The sequence below is a fragment of the Brachionichthys hirsutus genome, unplaced genomic scaffold (genome assembly GCF_040956055.1).
Source record: "Brachionichthys hirsutus isolate HB-005 unplaced genomic scaffold, CSIRO-AGI_Bhir_v1 contig_1324, whole genome shotgun sequence".
NCBI classification, from domain to species: domain Eukaryota; kingdom Metazoa; phylum Chordata; class Actinopteri; order Lophiiformes; family Brachionichthyidae; genus Brachionichthys; species Brachionichthys hirsutus.
This window is the reverse complement of record NW_027180574.1, coordinates 64,426-80,000: the sequence shown is the minus strand read 5'-3', so window position 1 is coordinate 80,000 and position 15,575 is coordinate 64,426. Positions and strand designations below refer to the sequence as shown.

Below are 15,575 nucleotides of genomic sequence, written 5' to 3'. Positions count from 1 at the left end.
GTTTCTCTGACCAGACAGCTGCAGCCTCCCATCAAATTAGTGTTGGCCAGATTTATGGTAATGGTCCACAACAATTTTCCTGTCTGTGACATCAAGATTTGCAGCACTGGCATCCATTCCCCTCTCAAGCCACAGATATTTATATATTCACCATCCTCACCCTTCCTTTATTCTATTGGATCTTACAAAAGTACCCCACCCTTCATCGCTCTCCATCATTATATATTTTTTTGTCTCCACACATTGTTACTTAAAATGTGTTACCCACCAACACCCTTGTCTATTCAGCTGGGAGGATACGTTGTTGATGTACTGTAGCTGTGTGTGTCTGTCAGAGAAGTTAGTGAGAAGTCTGAAGCCACGATGTCCACCGGTCTCCCTCTCTAGTCTAAAGCATCACAACCCTTGTGAAAAAAAGACCCACTCGGGGTGGCAAAACCACCCAAGCCCCCTCTGCCTGCCCAACAATGGGTTGTGTCAAGGTTTCCTGTTAATCCTCTGTGATGAAGCTTGAGTGTTTTCAATGAGAAGGTTTGAAGTAGGCGGGGGCGTGTTCGGTTGGTGGAAGGAGGAGACATAGATACTGAGCGGTCGAGAGTTTGGATGGTGAGGACCAGACATAATTGATAATGGTGGGGGTGCAGTGCAATTTTAGGATGGACAGAGTCCCTTAAATGTGGATTATTATCATGACTGCATTTTGAGCATTGTTATCCCTGTGGAAAAGGCTTCCTGACAGAAATCCTGTCCATTCCTGACCCAAATGTTTTTTTCTAAGGCCAGTCCTCCTTAAACACAGGCCATGTCAACGCAAATAGGAGAAGACCTGGAGCTTCTTGCTACAAACGGGAAGAAAAGGAGAGTCTGTTATTCAAAACTTCCTGCCCTGTCTAGACCCGGCCGTTTCTATCAGCTCCACCGTGCACCTCTGCAGCAAGCAATGCTTGCCTGTTTCACTGCGTTCACTGTGATCCATGTTCTGTGGGAATCTACTGGCATTTTTGACAGGCTTTGCTAACGCAAAATGCGTTTTGCAACATTTCTGTCCTTCTTTCAAATCCCACGGTTTTTGTTACTGGAAGCTGAGAACCAATCAACCGACCAAGTTGGCTAAATGTTTTTGCTTGCACCTTTGCAGTGCACTGGATGCAGTGTGTAGCAGGAGAAAGCTGGGGGGCGCTCTGACCTCACTCTGGGCCTTTCTCTGTTTGTCTCTATGTGTGTTCAAGCTTGTCTCCTTGTCCAGACACCTTAGTGTCAGGGAAATGGTGTTCGATGCTCTGAAACAAGGGCCAGACAGACACAAGTAGGATGAATGAATAGAGAAGCCGGAGGGAGGGAGTGGGGGGAGTGACACAGTGAAAGAGAGAGAGAGCAGACGGAATAATAGACTTGAGTTGCTCTACAGTGAAGGGATAATGTCCCTGCAAAACTGTGACAAGTGAAACAATATTAATGTTGGGTTTCCCCACATTCACGCAGGAGGACACCTGTAAAAGTTTGCGGGTTGTTTTACTAAAGTAAGTACGACATGGCTTCCTTCAACACACGAGATGCTGAGCTTGTCCGGGGTCATCTTATTTTGGCTTTGTGCTGGTCATTGAAGCTCAGTATATCTCTGAGATATCCCAATCCACCAGTTATCAGATTCAAGATGAGAGAATATTGTACCAAAATGGTGCTGAATTGTCCAACCATGAAAATGGGGATGCGAGCCCTCCAAGTGTCTGTGTCTGTACGCTGTGTGTGTATCTCTGTCTGCACTTGCACATGGATCTATTTCTGATGCAGGAGTAATGAACGGCACCTGTTTAGTGTCCTTAGTTGGCCATCATTTCTCAAGTGCAGTAAATCTTGTATTTCATCGCCCATAGCTACAGATGAAAGAATGCCACAACGCTTGCTGCCAAATCCATATTTTGCAATTAATTCTTAAGAAACCAGTCAATCATGCACGCAGTGACAAGCATCGTGCCTACGGTATCATCATGCCTGCAGCCTCGGGGAGGGGAAATATGCTGCCACAAGAGTCGAGAGGTGGCGGCGGTTCTGCTAAGAACGCTGGTATGGGAGGCATTATGAGTCAACAGGAGGACTGGATCAGTCCAATGTCTTTGAATGAAAATGATTTTACGATATGAAGTGGAATAAAGGGATGCAGGTGCTGCGATGCGCCGTCGATCCAGACCTACAGCAGCCTGTGTTTGGTGCGGTAACAACTAAGCATCGGAAGGGTCTAGTGAGCCTCCTTGTGTGTCTAGCTGCATGTCACTCTCACCCCTCAACGAGAATGGCATGCAGTGCACCCCGAGCAACCCCTTCCCTCACTGTACTCAACCACAGTGTCCCACCGTGCACCCCCCCATCTAGCTTCAAAGCGGAAAATAACAACAACAAGGGGGAAGAAGATGAATGAGGATGAATGAATGTGCCCCTTCCATCCCCCCTTTCCCTGCCCACCCTCTGCAGCTCCTCTACATCCCTCTACTCTTGCTCCCATCCCTGACAGGCTGCCTTCGTGCATGCCCTTCTCAACTCCCACCCTCCACTTGCCCCTGGTTTTGAAGGCCTGTGTTATGACTGCGGCTGGTGTGTATTACACACATATCTGTCAGCGTCGCTCCTCTGTCGAGACGACCATATAAAGGACTGTCATTCCCAAAGGTCAGGAGTGAGCCCTGCACACAAGTGTTGTCCCGACACTTGGTATGGAAAAATAAAAATGGCCTGCTTACCCATCCTCGTTCCATGTCTGTGGTGGGTATGACTCCCAGAGGCAAGTGGCTCAGATGTCCTTTCCCTTTTTTCCTGCCCCCCCCCCAGCTCCACTGTTGTTGAGAAATCAAGCCACAGCATGTGTAAACTGGCAGTCACGGTTTGCTCTGCGGTATGCCTAGCTATTGGAAATCCTGGATGTTAATGTGATACTACAGGTTTTAGCAGGCGTTATTACACTCGTTAGCACCATTGCTGGACCTAGAGATATACAGGAGTTCAAACATATCAGTTGATGTGTAGCAAAACATAAAGTTTGCCTGGTCTTGAGTAGCAAGCACATCTTCATCACAGTAACGGATCTCCAGATTAACGCCGGCTGTGTTTTTGCCAAAGTACAAAATATGTGTGAGCTTCGTGCCCACTTGAGGCAAGGCAGTCATGGAGGTAACTGCTCCTAAAAGCCAGAGCTCTTTTGTTCAGTGTTTTTGGAATGAAATCCACTCCCAGAGTGGGTAGTGTTCAGTTTTTCAAAACTGAAGTAGGATTTCCAATCACTGAAACACCCCCAACACCCCCCACACACACACACCTATCTGCATGGAACCGCTGGTAAACCAGCATCAGTGTCTTCAGCTTCTGTCCCAATGTGCCTGAGCTCTGGTCTGCTGCCAGGACGCCCACTTATGTTACCCATTAAATGTCTTTACATCTTTTTCAAATTCAAGGCTGGAGGCGGTTTTTTCTTTCACTCTTTCTGTCTTGCGTTATTTACGAAGATAGTTGTCTGAAGAAGTGCAGCCTTGCTGCGTTGCATCTTCAGCGATACGTCTGTTCCGCAGTGTCTGCTCATTTACATAAATCAAGTCTAATCAGCTTTCACAGTGAGGTAATGTCTCGGCAGGTCTTTCAGGGAACCACAATTAAAACGTGTCCAATCCTATAAGAGGTAGCCAATCAATAAAGTCGAGCAACGACTTTTTATGTCGAGTGGTTTGGCACGGTTTTATTTGGTTTTCCTGAAGATTGTCTTCTTCCCATTTCACTAGTAGCCCCATAGACATTTGATAATGACCTAAATTGACAAGGAAGTGAAGCTAATAAGCCTCTAAAAGGCACACGCTTTATCTGTGATGGTGCGCATGAGAATGTTCTTCCAACTCGATTCATGTATGTGAACTCATTGTATATCACTCGATCTTCATTCAGAGAACTGCCGACTTCGCATTCAGTTTTAATCTCAGCTGTCCGTCTGGAATGCCTTTGGAGATTTTTGGAAGTCGCCGTCATTAGGCTGTCTCATATGAGCTCCCGGTCTCAGTGTCTCTTATTTCATTGAGTGTGTACTTAACTGGGAAGTACCGTGTCTTGAGGTAAGCTCAGGCCTTTGGACATATTTATTTTGCTTCTGTGAGCTCTTCTCTTCAATCTTGGGCTGTCAAAGGGCCAGAGGTGGACGCTTCAACCTCTCTCCCCCAGGAGCCACTGTATACACAGGGACTCCAGGGTCAGGCCCCGGATGCTCCTTGGAAGCTTGTCTGAATCTGCTCTTTACGGGAAGGTAGCGGCGGTGGGGTTTGCTCTGTCTCTCAGCTTGCATATGATCAGTGAAGTATTAGGAAGGCTACTTCCCTGTTATACCTGCTGAACTAGGTTCAGCAGGTATAACTATATAAAGTTAATAATTAACGATCATTCCACCTCAGATAGCTTCCTTATTGGACCTCAGTGACTCTTCCATAGTGATTCCATCGCTCCATGTTTCAATCCTTTGCTTCCTCCGAGAATTACCTGTCAGTTTGTTGGATTGACGGCTGAAAGGGAGATTTAACCTTGCAGAGTTACATGTGGCTTGTAGAGGTGACGGGGGGCGGGCAAGAAGCAGAACAGTATGACATCATCAAACCAAGTTTTACATGTGTTCCCCCTTGTGACACACGTGTGGTTCTGATCTTACCATTTTTCTGCAAGTGGAGGATGTTTCCTGTTTGAGCAGACTGACGGGTTCACCAAGGAGTCGGGGGGGGGGGGGGGGGGGTGCTCGGATTGCTAAATCGACGTCTGGTTCTGTTGAAGCAGACTCCCCCTCATCTCCATCAAACAACAGCTCTGTTTTGGCATGGCTCTGAAAACTGACCCTGGTGGCCATTGATGTCTCGGGGTACGGGGAAGAATTGAGGCAGCCACAGTCTGCCCTTTCTTGTTCCCCTCCAGATTATAGGAAGTAAAGTCCGTCTCCCATAGCAATTGCTGCTTGTGTGAAGAATATCCTTCTTCATTTATCATCATTAATTCCAAGATGAGAAGCAGGCTGCAGTTAAAACAAAAATATCAAGTCAAAATTCTTAAAGTTTGCCAAAAATACTTAAAGGTTGACACATTTGTTTAGCTCTGCTTCTCCCCACTGAGTCATACATCATACATTTGTAATGGCATGCCCAAGCACACCTGGAGAATGTGCGCACAGATGTGGAGCAGTTCACGTGCACTTTGAATGTTTTCCTTCCTGTCAGCATCTTTGATTGAACCGAGTAGCAGTGTGTTGAACAGGGTCATCCCTTGACAAGAGCATTAAGCAATCTCATGTTGATGTTCTTCCAAGTGAAATGTGATATGGTGGATGAGAGTGTGTGTGTGTGTGTGTGTGTGTGTACCCTGCCTTGTCCAGACTGGTTCCTGTCTTGCTAATAAAAGAGATCTCTTTTTACTTTTGGATACTGATCTCTCTACAGAAGTTTAAAGACCCCATTCACGGTTCACACTGCATTTGCCCCTTAATGTCTCACAGCAGGCCCTCGGTGATTCATGGACTGACAGGTCTGCCTCTGACCGCCATAAAGGCCCAGTCAGACGAGGTCTACATGCAGACGACACAAAAATATGTTGCACCAGAATTCAGATTCATGCATAGACTATTATTTTACTCTGCATTCATTGATTTCATTAAGTCATGAGTGTAAAACCTCATGTGAATTCATTCTTATTTTATGCTTATCACTTTTTAAAACACATTCTGGTAGATTGTTGGTTAAATGTGTTGGATCCAGTATCTGATCAGCAATTCTTTGGTTCTTAGTTTGTTGTATCTTTATCAGAGTATACTGCAAATCTGTCATGTTTCATTTAGAGTCGGGGTTATCATGCAAAAGTACTATTTATAATGATCGTGACCTGGGCAGAGCGACCTTTTTCAACAATAAAGGAGTTTGCAGCTCATGTAAATTATTTATTACATAGCGCATTACCATCCCCAGTGTTCTGGTCATGACACCCAGGAATGGGTCGCTGTAGTTTACTTCTCTGTAAAGTATTTATGTAGCCATGGTTGGCGCGCCTCTTTGATGTGACGTTGCGCAACATGAACAAATGATCAGTGCCAAATCTTTTAGCGTTGTTCCTTTTCCAACCAAGCTGTGGTAAGAATTTCTGGCCCCGTGATCACCTAATCTGACACAATGAATCTTTGTCAGTCGGATTCAAATTACTTGACATTTTGTTTTCCAATCAGGCCTGTTTTTACTCGTTGTAGAATTTCCTTCCCAATGATACGAAGATAATACTCATAAGAGTCTTTGTGTTGCGCTTGTCTTGGTTCCAAATTCCGAATCCTTATCAATCGCTTTCTTCATTGTTTCATTTGTTTTGCTTCAGTGTTTCCGGGCACTTTGCTGTAAAGGACCGCCGCCACCAAGACCAGAGTATGATGTGGTGTGCATTGGCATGACAGGTGCTGGAAAGACCAGCCTGCTCTCACGACTCTGTAATGAGGGCGGCGACAGCATCTTACCCACCACAGGTACATGCACTGAACATTTGGAGAATCATTGTGTGCATTATTATGTGTAAGCCAATAGAAATCTCCCTTCTCTGGTGTGTGTGCTTTCATTTTTTTTTTTTAAAGGAAGATATCGTCCCCTAGAATAAAACCACATATGTATAATACTGTCCAGGCTTTACAGTCCTCCAACAAAAGGAAGAATGTCTTCAGTATGGCTTTCAAACTCCCGGCACTACTGCCAGAAATGCTCTGCTCTATCTCACCAGCCAATACTCTGTCTTTCTTCCATTCAAGTGGAGGCTGGTGTTAAGTATGTCCAGAAGAAGAGGCTTTAGGGCTAGCACATCATTCTCTCGGTAGTCAGCAGTCTGCTTTCCATATACACAGCGCAATCCCTTAAGGACACTGACATTCCTTTTTCTTCATCTGGCTTTTTCCACAGTCAGTTTTGACATGCTGCAGAAGCCCCATTTTAGAATAGGTCATTTTGCACGTTCACCACAAGAAGCTACGTACAAATATATTCCTAAATGTGGGCCCTGTATTATTGTGTATGACTTTGTGGCAGGGGGTGGTTCTAGGGCAGGCATGGGCAAACTAAGGCCCACAGGCTTTTTAATCCATTCCGCCGAACTTGTCCAAATGATATCATTAAATACAATTTTATTATAATTAAACCTCATTCTTTATCTTTTCCCTGTAATCTGGACAATGAGCCTTGCGTATTCATGCTTTGATACCTGTCAAAGGCCAAATCATTTCATGTAATTGCTTTTACGTGTCATTTATATTAGTCCACACAAACATTCCATCCATCTGTTCCTGGCCCGGCCCCTCTGTCAAACTTTAGAACCCATTTTGGCCCACGAGTCAAAAACGTTGCCCACCCCTGTTCTAGGGAGTGAACACCTGTCTGCTAACAAGGAGACCTAAATAGATCAACTATGCTTATTGTTTGTCTGTGCAAAGAACTATTTTACTGTATTCTTCTGAAATGACATACAGCTGTTAGTAATGTCTGATCTGCAGAGGAACGATTGTGAAGAGCATGCAGGGGACGTCTTCTGTGGATTCCCATTTTTGCAGTGTCTATAAACAATGCTTTTTTTATTATAAATTAATATAGAACTTAAGACAGGTCTTTGGAAAATCATATTTTGTTGTCCCTCAGGTCTCCTGTGTGTGAGAATAAAGTTTAAATTGGGCAACCATAATTCTCTCTCATTTCCATTTCTACTGTGCAACCACACAAACAAACCGCAGAATACAAAGTGGTCCATTAGTTGTATCGTACAACATGGAGCAAAGTTCACTTTGGGTTCTCTTGTTGTTATTGTCAATTCAGGTTACACGATGTGTAATTGTCTTTTGGTTTTCATTATACACAACATGTTGTCAGTTATTATTGCACTCACCTGCTGGTGGTTTGGAAACAGGAACACCAAATATCCCGGGGTCAATGATTAACTGGATTGTTTCAATCTATTTTGTAGCTATTCTCCCACTATAGGAAGGTAATGCAGCCAACATTCCTAAAAAGTAACATGTGTCATCCCCAGATGCGTGCACACACACACACGCAGACACTTCCATTACAATAATTGACTTTGATTTTTGTCCTCTCAGGTTTCAGCATCAAAGCAGTACCGTTTCCAAATGCCATCTTGAATGTAAAAGAACTTGGAGGTAAGAAACTCATGCCAAGCTTTCGGGATTTTGATTTGACAGTTTCCTCTTTTTGATGGAACAATTTTTTTTAATTTTTTTTTGTGGGGCCATCCCAGTTGCATTGGCTCGCTGCAGCCTTGACTGGGAGTTAACATTATATAGTGATTGTAAGTGAGCTTTAAAAATCACAAAGCAACAACATTGCAACTACCGGTAATTTAATAATGGTAGGGGAAGCACTGGCTTAAATATTTAGTTACAAAATGTACCCTATTAATATAATAATAAATGTTCACATTGGCTGTTTGTTTTAAATGTTTTTCCTTTCAAATAATAAATGTTTTATCATCCATCTCTCAACATGAGCTATTTTCACTAAAAAGGAAGTTTGTGATTTTTGTGCCATCACGCCTTTCGGTCACAGGTGACAATTGACGTCAGACCTGTTGATGTGCTTTGAGGTGGTTGTGCAATCTGCACCCTCTTATTCCTGGAAATGCACATCACTCGAGGAAGCCATTTAATCAGCGCCCACGAGGGATCTTGAGGTAGAGGTTTGTAAACAGACTGAACGCAGTGGGAAGCTTCCGGTCCTTAAGAGGAGTCTAAATGGGGGGGGGGGGGGGGGTGTCTGCACTATCCCTTCACCTACAATCAATGTAGCCACAAGCAGAAATGAATTGTATTGCGACGCATTGTAAGCTCATGACAGGTGCCGGTCATGTTTTGAAGGCTTATCTACCCCGGCCTTCTGAAAAAATGAAAACCATGCAGGGCTCAGATTCAGACACTAACACACTCAAAGAGGCACCGGGGGACCACCAACGAGGGTGCTACCAAATTTGGACAGACTGCTTTAGAGGGTTTTCAAAATATTTTTTTCCCAGTTTGGTTCAAAGCCAGTCTGGTGGGACATTGTTGTGGTTGGAAAAGCATTGGTCCCAGGCATGGCATGTTGGATTTGGATACATTAGTGTCGGCTGCAGCCACAGTAAAGGATGATGAAAATCGGGTGTCTTTTTTTTCTGGTTGCCCCCCTCAAAGTCCATTATTCCCCACAACAAAACTTATTTGGGTGAAATGTTGTCATGCAAACTGCTTCTACGGTTAGAAGTGCAAAGGTGTGAAACACTTCTGTATATTATCTGAAAGTCAATGAGGTATTCTCCCTTCATAGAACAAAAAAGACATTAAAGTAATTCTTGCTTATGTAAACAAACCTAATTGCAAGAGATCAGAAAGAATATTGAGGACTCAAATTCTAAAACATTTAATATTTGTGAATCCATATTCCTTTTTATAGAGTAAGTTTAGCAGTTAAAGCGCTCTCCTCATGAAACCTAAAGCCTTGGTTGATTTATTTTTTAAACATTCCTTCTTTCTCGTTTGTTTGGCAGCCAAGTTATTATTTATCCCAGTTCATCCTTGAGATAAAGATGGCTAGAGTTGTACTGGAATAGGGCGCATGAGAAGCAAACGTTAAGGTCAGCACTTTTAGTGTGCAAACACATCTTAAAAACAGCAAGGAGTGGAGAGTGACCAAAACATGCCACTTTGAGTTGGGATCCAGGTGTCCTATCTGTTGCGTGGTATGAACGCGTGTGTAAAAGCTCATTTACACACATTTATATGTGAAAATAGACGTGTCCATTTCAAAAAGTGCGTCCGCCAGTGCGCAGATACTTCCAGGCATCCTTTGTGTTTGTATTATGACGTCCACAAGACGGCAGTAACGAGTCAAAAGCGGCGACCTTAACAAGAATGGCAACGATAGGAGGAGCTGATATAAACGCAGAGCTGCAAACGCAGAGGCAGCAATGTTCTTATCGGTGGGCCGAAGCCATTGCCATTAAGTGCATTGACACTTGAGAGGAGTTTTTTTCGGTCCTCAACACTTTTTTTTTTGATGCCTTGCTTGATTTGTAGCTACACTGTCACCAAACATTACCGGTGACATTGCTTCGTTCTCCTTGTACTCATCTGTAAAATCTCTGAAAATGTGCACAAATATGTGTAAAATAAACCCAAATATAGATATAGAGCAGGCTGTGTCTCAAACACTGCACCAAAAATGGATATCCATGTTGTCAAGTCTTTTTGTACTCATTTGAATAAATCAAATTTAATATTTTATCAGTTGGTTAGCATAGACAATTTAGCATTTCAGTCTGCCACTCTTTTTTCTTTTAATCCAGCTCTTGCCAGTTATTGAGACGAGGTGGGAGAGGCACCTCCACAGACAAAGATGGGGCGATAATATATTCAGTGTGTGTATGAGCGTGTGTGTAAATGTGCCAGTACTGTGACGTAAAGTCTAGACGGGCCATTTCACAGTGTGCATTTATGCCATGCACTGACAGATGATGAAAAAGTGGTCAAATAATCAGCACTCCTTCCCTTTGGCGCTTTTGATTTGCACTTGCAGTGTTCAGCTTTAAACAATATTTAGTGCAAGGCTTTCCAATTCCTTACTTTATTCCAATATACTACTCAGACAGTTCATACGTAAATACACGTGCTTTAGTGTGTCGGATTAAAGGTTTTTCTGCTTTCATTTCAAAATGGTTGTAAGTGTGCACATGAGCATGATGATGGCTACCTGTGCAGCAAATCGTCACAATGCAGCAATGCTTGTTTATATTGGTGTCCATCTTATGTATTATTCATGTATTAGGCCATTGTGTGCTTTCCCAATTCCCTAAAGATTTGGAAGGCTGTGCAAAACATCTACTAATCCTAAAACAATATAAACAGTATAAGTATTAAATATTTATTGTTCCATGCTATCAACATAATTGACGTGTGTAAATATATGATTATGTTGGGCCGTAACCCACTTCAAACAAATTCGGCCAAGACAAAAAAAAAGACTAGGCTAATGCTAATGTTTGCAGCAGGTGATAAAAATGACACACCTAAAAATGTGTATAAAAGAGACATCCATGAAAGACTCGGTCATGGACTCCCAAGGATTGGTGACATTGACACTTGTGGAACACACAATTGTGTAAAATGTGTGAGAAACACGTCGTTAAACTTTGGATGTTCAAATTCGATTATAAATACCTGTATTTGGTTTTGTTTAGATTTTTTTTTTTATAAAAGCGTTCCAGATTTTGGGAAACAGCCGCACGCACACGTAAGCGAGAGAGGATGAGCAGACCGCAAAAACATTACAAAACATCCACTCCTTTGTTTATGAGCAACAACGGACAAAGTATGTGCGCACATCTGTGGGGGGATTTTTTTTCTTCTTCACTATGCTGTAGTCATGGTAAACCCAATGTGGTTCTTGTTACTATCAAACAAGACCACAGTGCGTGTTTCTTGCCCAGCAGAGCTTTTATTTGCATCGGAAAATAAATTACCAAAAGTGAGATAATTTACAAATTGTCATTTGGGTCTAGAGCAGATGGCTGGAAGCTGCAGATTTGAGCGTTCCTGAACAAAACAAAACGTGAGGTTTAAGCATATAATCTATTTGATGTTGGGTTGGTTTTGTTGAAACTGCATGGAGGTTGCATTGCGTAAACTTTAAAAGACAGACAACATATCTTATTGTGCATTGGCCATAGCAACTGTTGAAGTTCAAGTCATTAAGTTTTGAAGAATAATGTATGATTTTTTTTTAGCAATGCACATTGAAAGTACCTTATCATGTACTTAATAACTATTTGGATGTATTCAGATGTACTCACAGTTGTACGTGATAATGCAGGGTCCTGAACGACCAAAGAACACAATCAAATTATTAAATTGCAATTTATTCACCTGAAATATTGAGAGGTACCACGTCTGTAAACGGGATTTGTCAGTTCCGTGCATGAATGGGAGGGACTGATGTGTGTTGTAGCCTCGGCCCCATGTAGGACATGTTTACTTTAAGAACAGACACTGCTGTGACTACAGGTTGATGGGTGCATCAGCAGCTGAAGTGTTTTCCATCCCACTCCAGTCACCGCTCATTCCACTACGAAGTAAGCAAACTATAACGACAGGCCTCCCTCGCCTGTCCCGGCGCTCCCTCCTATCACTGTATTGTATCTGTTTTGTTCGGAGCAGAAGGGGGGGGGGATGATAACTGTCTGTTTTTTGTTAGGGAGACTTCAAAGACTGTTGCGTTTAGTGTTTTGATTTTCAAGGGTGAAGGAAGAGCTGATTAGCAACATGTTTGTGTTCTGTCCAATATAAAGGCTGGAAAAAAGTGTGACGGCAACAATGTTTGAAAACATCTTTTTTAAACGGCGAGGGAATTTAAAACCAGTCTTTTATTGATACAAATAGAACAAACTGCCAGAGAAGTTTGTTTTAATTTCTTGAGACCAGAGGGAAATTCTATTACTAACATTGCAATTTGGGAATGATCAGAATTTTAGCAGGGGATTTTGTTATAGTTTCAGATTAAATGTATGTCCCTTAAACCTAACTTGACACTTAAGGTTAACTTAAGGTAATTTGCTTCTAAATTTGACCATTCCTTCTTTTATTAAAGATATAAAACTTTTCACTTCTTAATAGTTATTTGTTCATTGACATGCCAGTTATTTCCATAATAACTATTGTTTTGTCTAGAAAATGGCTGAAAATGGTGAAAACTACTTGTTATGGTTCCTGAAAGGTCACGATGACATCTTAATTTTTTTTTAAAGATTAAAGTTAATGTCCCATAAATGGAAGGCCTTGAGAAAAAACACAATGCTGACGAAGCTGTTCAGCACCAGATAAGGCAGCCTGTAGTTTGAGTACAGTGGAGAGACTTTCCCACACTTGCTCACAGGAAGTGAAACGGGGGGAGCAACCTTTGTGACAGGGTAGGTTACAACAACAAAAGTGATCAAAAATTCACTTCAAGACTAACTCAATTAATAAAGTTGCTGCTTTTGGTTTGGTCAGTGAAAAAATAATAGATTTCCCTCTGTGTTGTAGCTTGTTCCTGTTTGCTCCAGAGATTTTTAAAGGTCTTGGTCCAGTGAGAATGGGAGGAATGGGTGAGGCGTTTTCTTCAGATCGGATTTCTATCCTTTTCATCCCTGACATCACAGGTGTAGCATCGCATTGTTTTTTCATAACGTAAATAGAAGTGTTGAAATGTTTATCTTGTGCTGTGTTGTTCACTTTTGGTGCCTTATGGGTTGTAAAATAGAACGTTTCTTTTTAGAATATGAGCTATACACAGAAAGTAAAATACATTTTTAAAAGGCACGAAAGTGAGGAAAGCCAAAAAAAATTAATGAGGTCTTACTAATGTTGCACTGCTTTAATTGGATGTAGTGGGGCTCTCAGGTTACCCAAAGAATGATGCCATCATGCTTAAAAGTCCTCCTGTCAGACCAATAGGTGGCAGAAGTTGCCAACAAGAGCCAAGGAGACATGGACATTCCACCATTTCCAGGCAAAGAGAGAAACTTCCTAGACAATCTCTCAAGTGCCACTTTGTCTGATAGCTTTCCACTCCAGTTTGAGGTGCAAGTAGAAAGAGTGGGCGAGGAAAGGAGGGCGAGCATGAAGGAAGGAAGGTAAATGTCACTGAGAGGGCTGAGTGATGTTTAAACATTTGCCAGCTTCACACTTGATCACTTCTTGGCAGTTACTTTTCTATGAGCAACAGTAATATATCAGAGTTCAGAAGATTGAAGGAAGTAACTCGCCAGAGTAGAGAATCCTTCCAAGTCTGTGCTGTGCTCTGTTTAATATGGCAAAAGGACATATTTTATATGAAAAAATCACATTTTACATTTCATCAGTGTTTTTTTAAGAAACTCAAAATAAAACCTTATTGAAAATTTTGACTTTCCTTATTCTTTTAACGAAATTTCTCTTATTAATGGTTCACCTTCAGTCGTCGTGTGTGTGTGTTTCTGACAAAACTCTTGTATTGTAGTCAGTCAACATGTGCATCTATCGCGCTGCATCACTTTATTTGATCTTATTCTGCTGATCTGCTAGTCAGTGAAGTTGAGGGAAATAAAAAAAATAATAATTTAAGGATATTATGAACTGCAATCTATGATTTCTGAACAAAGGAGTGTCGCGTTTTGTGAACAATCACAATCCAGAATAATTGGATTTCCTGCTTTATTTCCTTGACATTATTTAGTTAGATTTGATCACATCCTAATAAGATGAGGAGGATTATTGACCCTAAGAAAGAGGACAGGAAGTTTACTCATTAAAATGCATTTCCTCTTCAATAGCTTTGCCTGTTGGTGGAGGCAGAATGACTCATTTTGTTAGCACGTAATTTTCTTTCACAATTATTATCATTTCAGAGACCCAAAGCTGGGTTACCAGAACACACTTCTTAAGGCGTTTAGTTCAGCTTTATTTGTTCTTAAGTGGATGTTATTTTTCAAAATTAGCACAGCAAGAAAAAGAATGCAGCATGTGTCCTCACTGTAGTACTTTGTATTAGAGTAGCCTTACATATGAACAGACTGTGTTCGAATAATCCAGTTTACTTTAAGGTCTATTGAGGTCATGCCTTGTGGAACTACTGAGAAACAAACATCGGTGTTTGTTTGGCCTTGCACCGTTTTGATATGGAACGTTGTTCTCTGTCATGAAATACGTATCTGTTGTCTGCTAAGATGCTGTTGATCACACATTAAAAAAAAAAAAAAATACCAGCGACCTCTCCCAAATTTGATTTAATAATGGTAACACACCTGTCTACAGGAGCAGACAACATCAAGAAATACTGGAGTCGCTACTACCAGGGATCTCAGGGAGTAGTCTTTGTATTGGACAGTGCTTCATCAGATGAGGACCTTGAAGCAGCACGAAATGAGCTCCACTCAGCCCTGCAACACCCACAGCTCTGCACACTGCCTTTCCTCATCCTTGCTAACCACCAGGACAAGCCTGCTGCAAGGACACCAAACCAGGTAAACTCGTACACATATAATTCCCCTCTTAATGTGTGACATCAATATTATGTTTCTTTCCGAGTCATGATGCAGTTTTGCATTTAATTGAAAACACTGAGACTTACACGTGCATATAAGTGAAAGCTGAAAGACAAAAAGTACATGGTTGGCTCTTTTCATGAGAAGTTTATTTAATTTATTTTATTGGCACAGAAATAAATAGTTGTATATAACAGATATAACTTGGAATTTGACAACCAAAAACAACTCAACCATTCCTAGCTTTTGTTGTCAATTGGAAAAGGTATGATTTTCATTATTTGCTACACCAATTGTTATAAGAAGCATTTATCTGCTGCCTCCCCGCTTGGTTTTATTGTAAATATGCACAAAAAAAAAAAATGCCACTTTCCAAAAGACATATGTACCTAAATGGTTTCCATTCATCTCCGATTAAGGAACACTCCTAACATTCAGTCAATGTTAAGTTTCTAATAGAAGAAGGAGTTGAATGTGTATATAGCCACACATTTTTTGCCATATTCAGA

The 15,575-nt window shown here is 41.7% G+C and overlaps 1 protein-coding gene across 1 annotated transcript in view; it reads left to right on the top strand.

The window, feature by feature from the left end:
* Window positions 1–2,137: 2,137 nt before the first annotated feature.
* Window positions 2,138–15,575, top strand: part of LOC137916016 (ADP-ribosylation factor-like protein 15) — a 47,234-nt gene continuing 33,796 nt past the window's right edge. Inside the window, exons 1-7 of the mRNA XM_068759139.1 lie at window positions 2,138–2,212; window positions 2,510–2,589; window positions 4,160–4,276; window positions 5,504–5,570; window positions 6,283–6,511; window positions 8,120–8,179; window positions 14,837–15,045. Of these exons, the coding sequence (XP_068615240.1) occupies window positions 2,138–2,212; window positions 2,510–2,589; window positions 4,160–4,276; window positions 5,504–5,570; window positions 6,283–6,511; window positions 8,120–8,179; window positions 14,837–15,045 (837 nt within the window). The remainder of the gene's footprint in view (window positions 2,213–2,509; window positions 2,590–4,159; window positions 4,277–5,503; window positions 5,571–6,282; window positions 6,512–8,119; window positions 8,180–14,836; window positions 15,046–15,575) is intronic.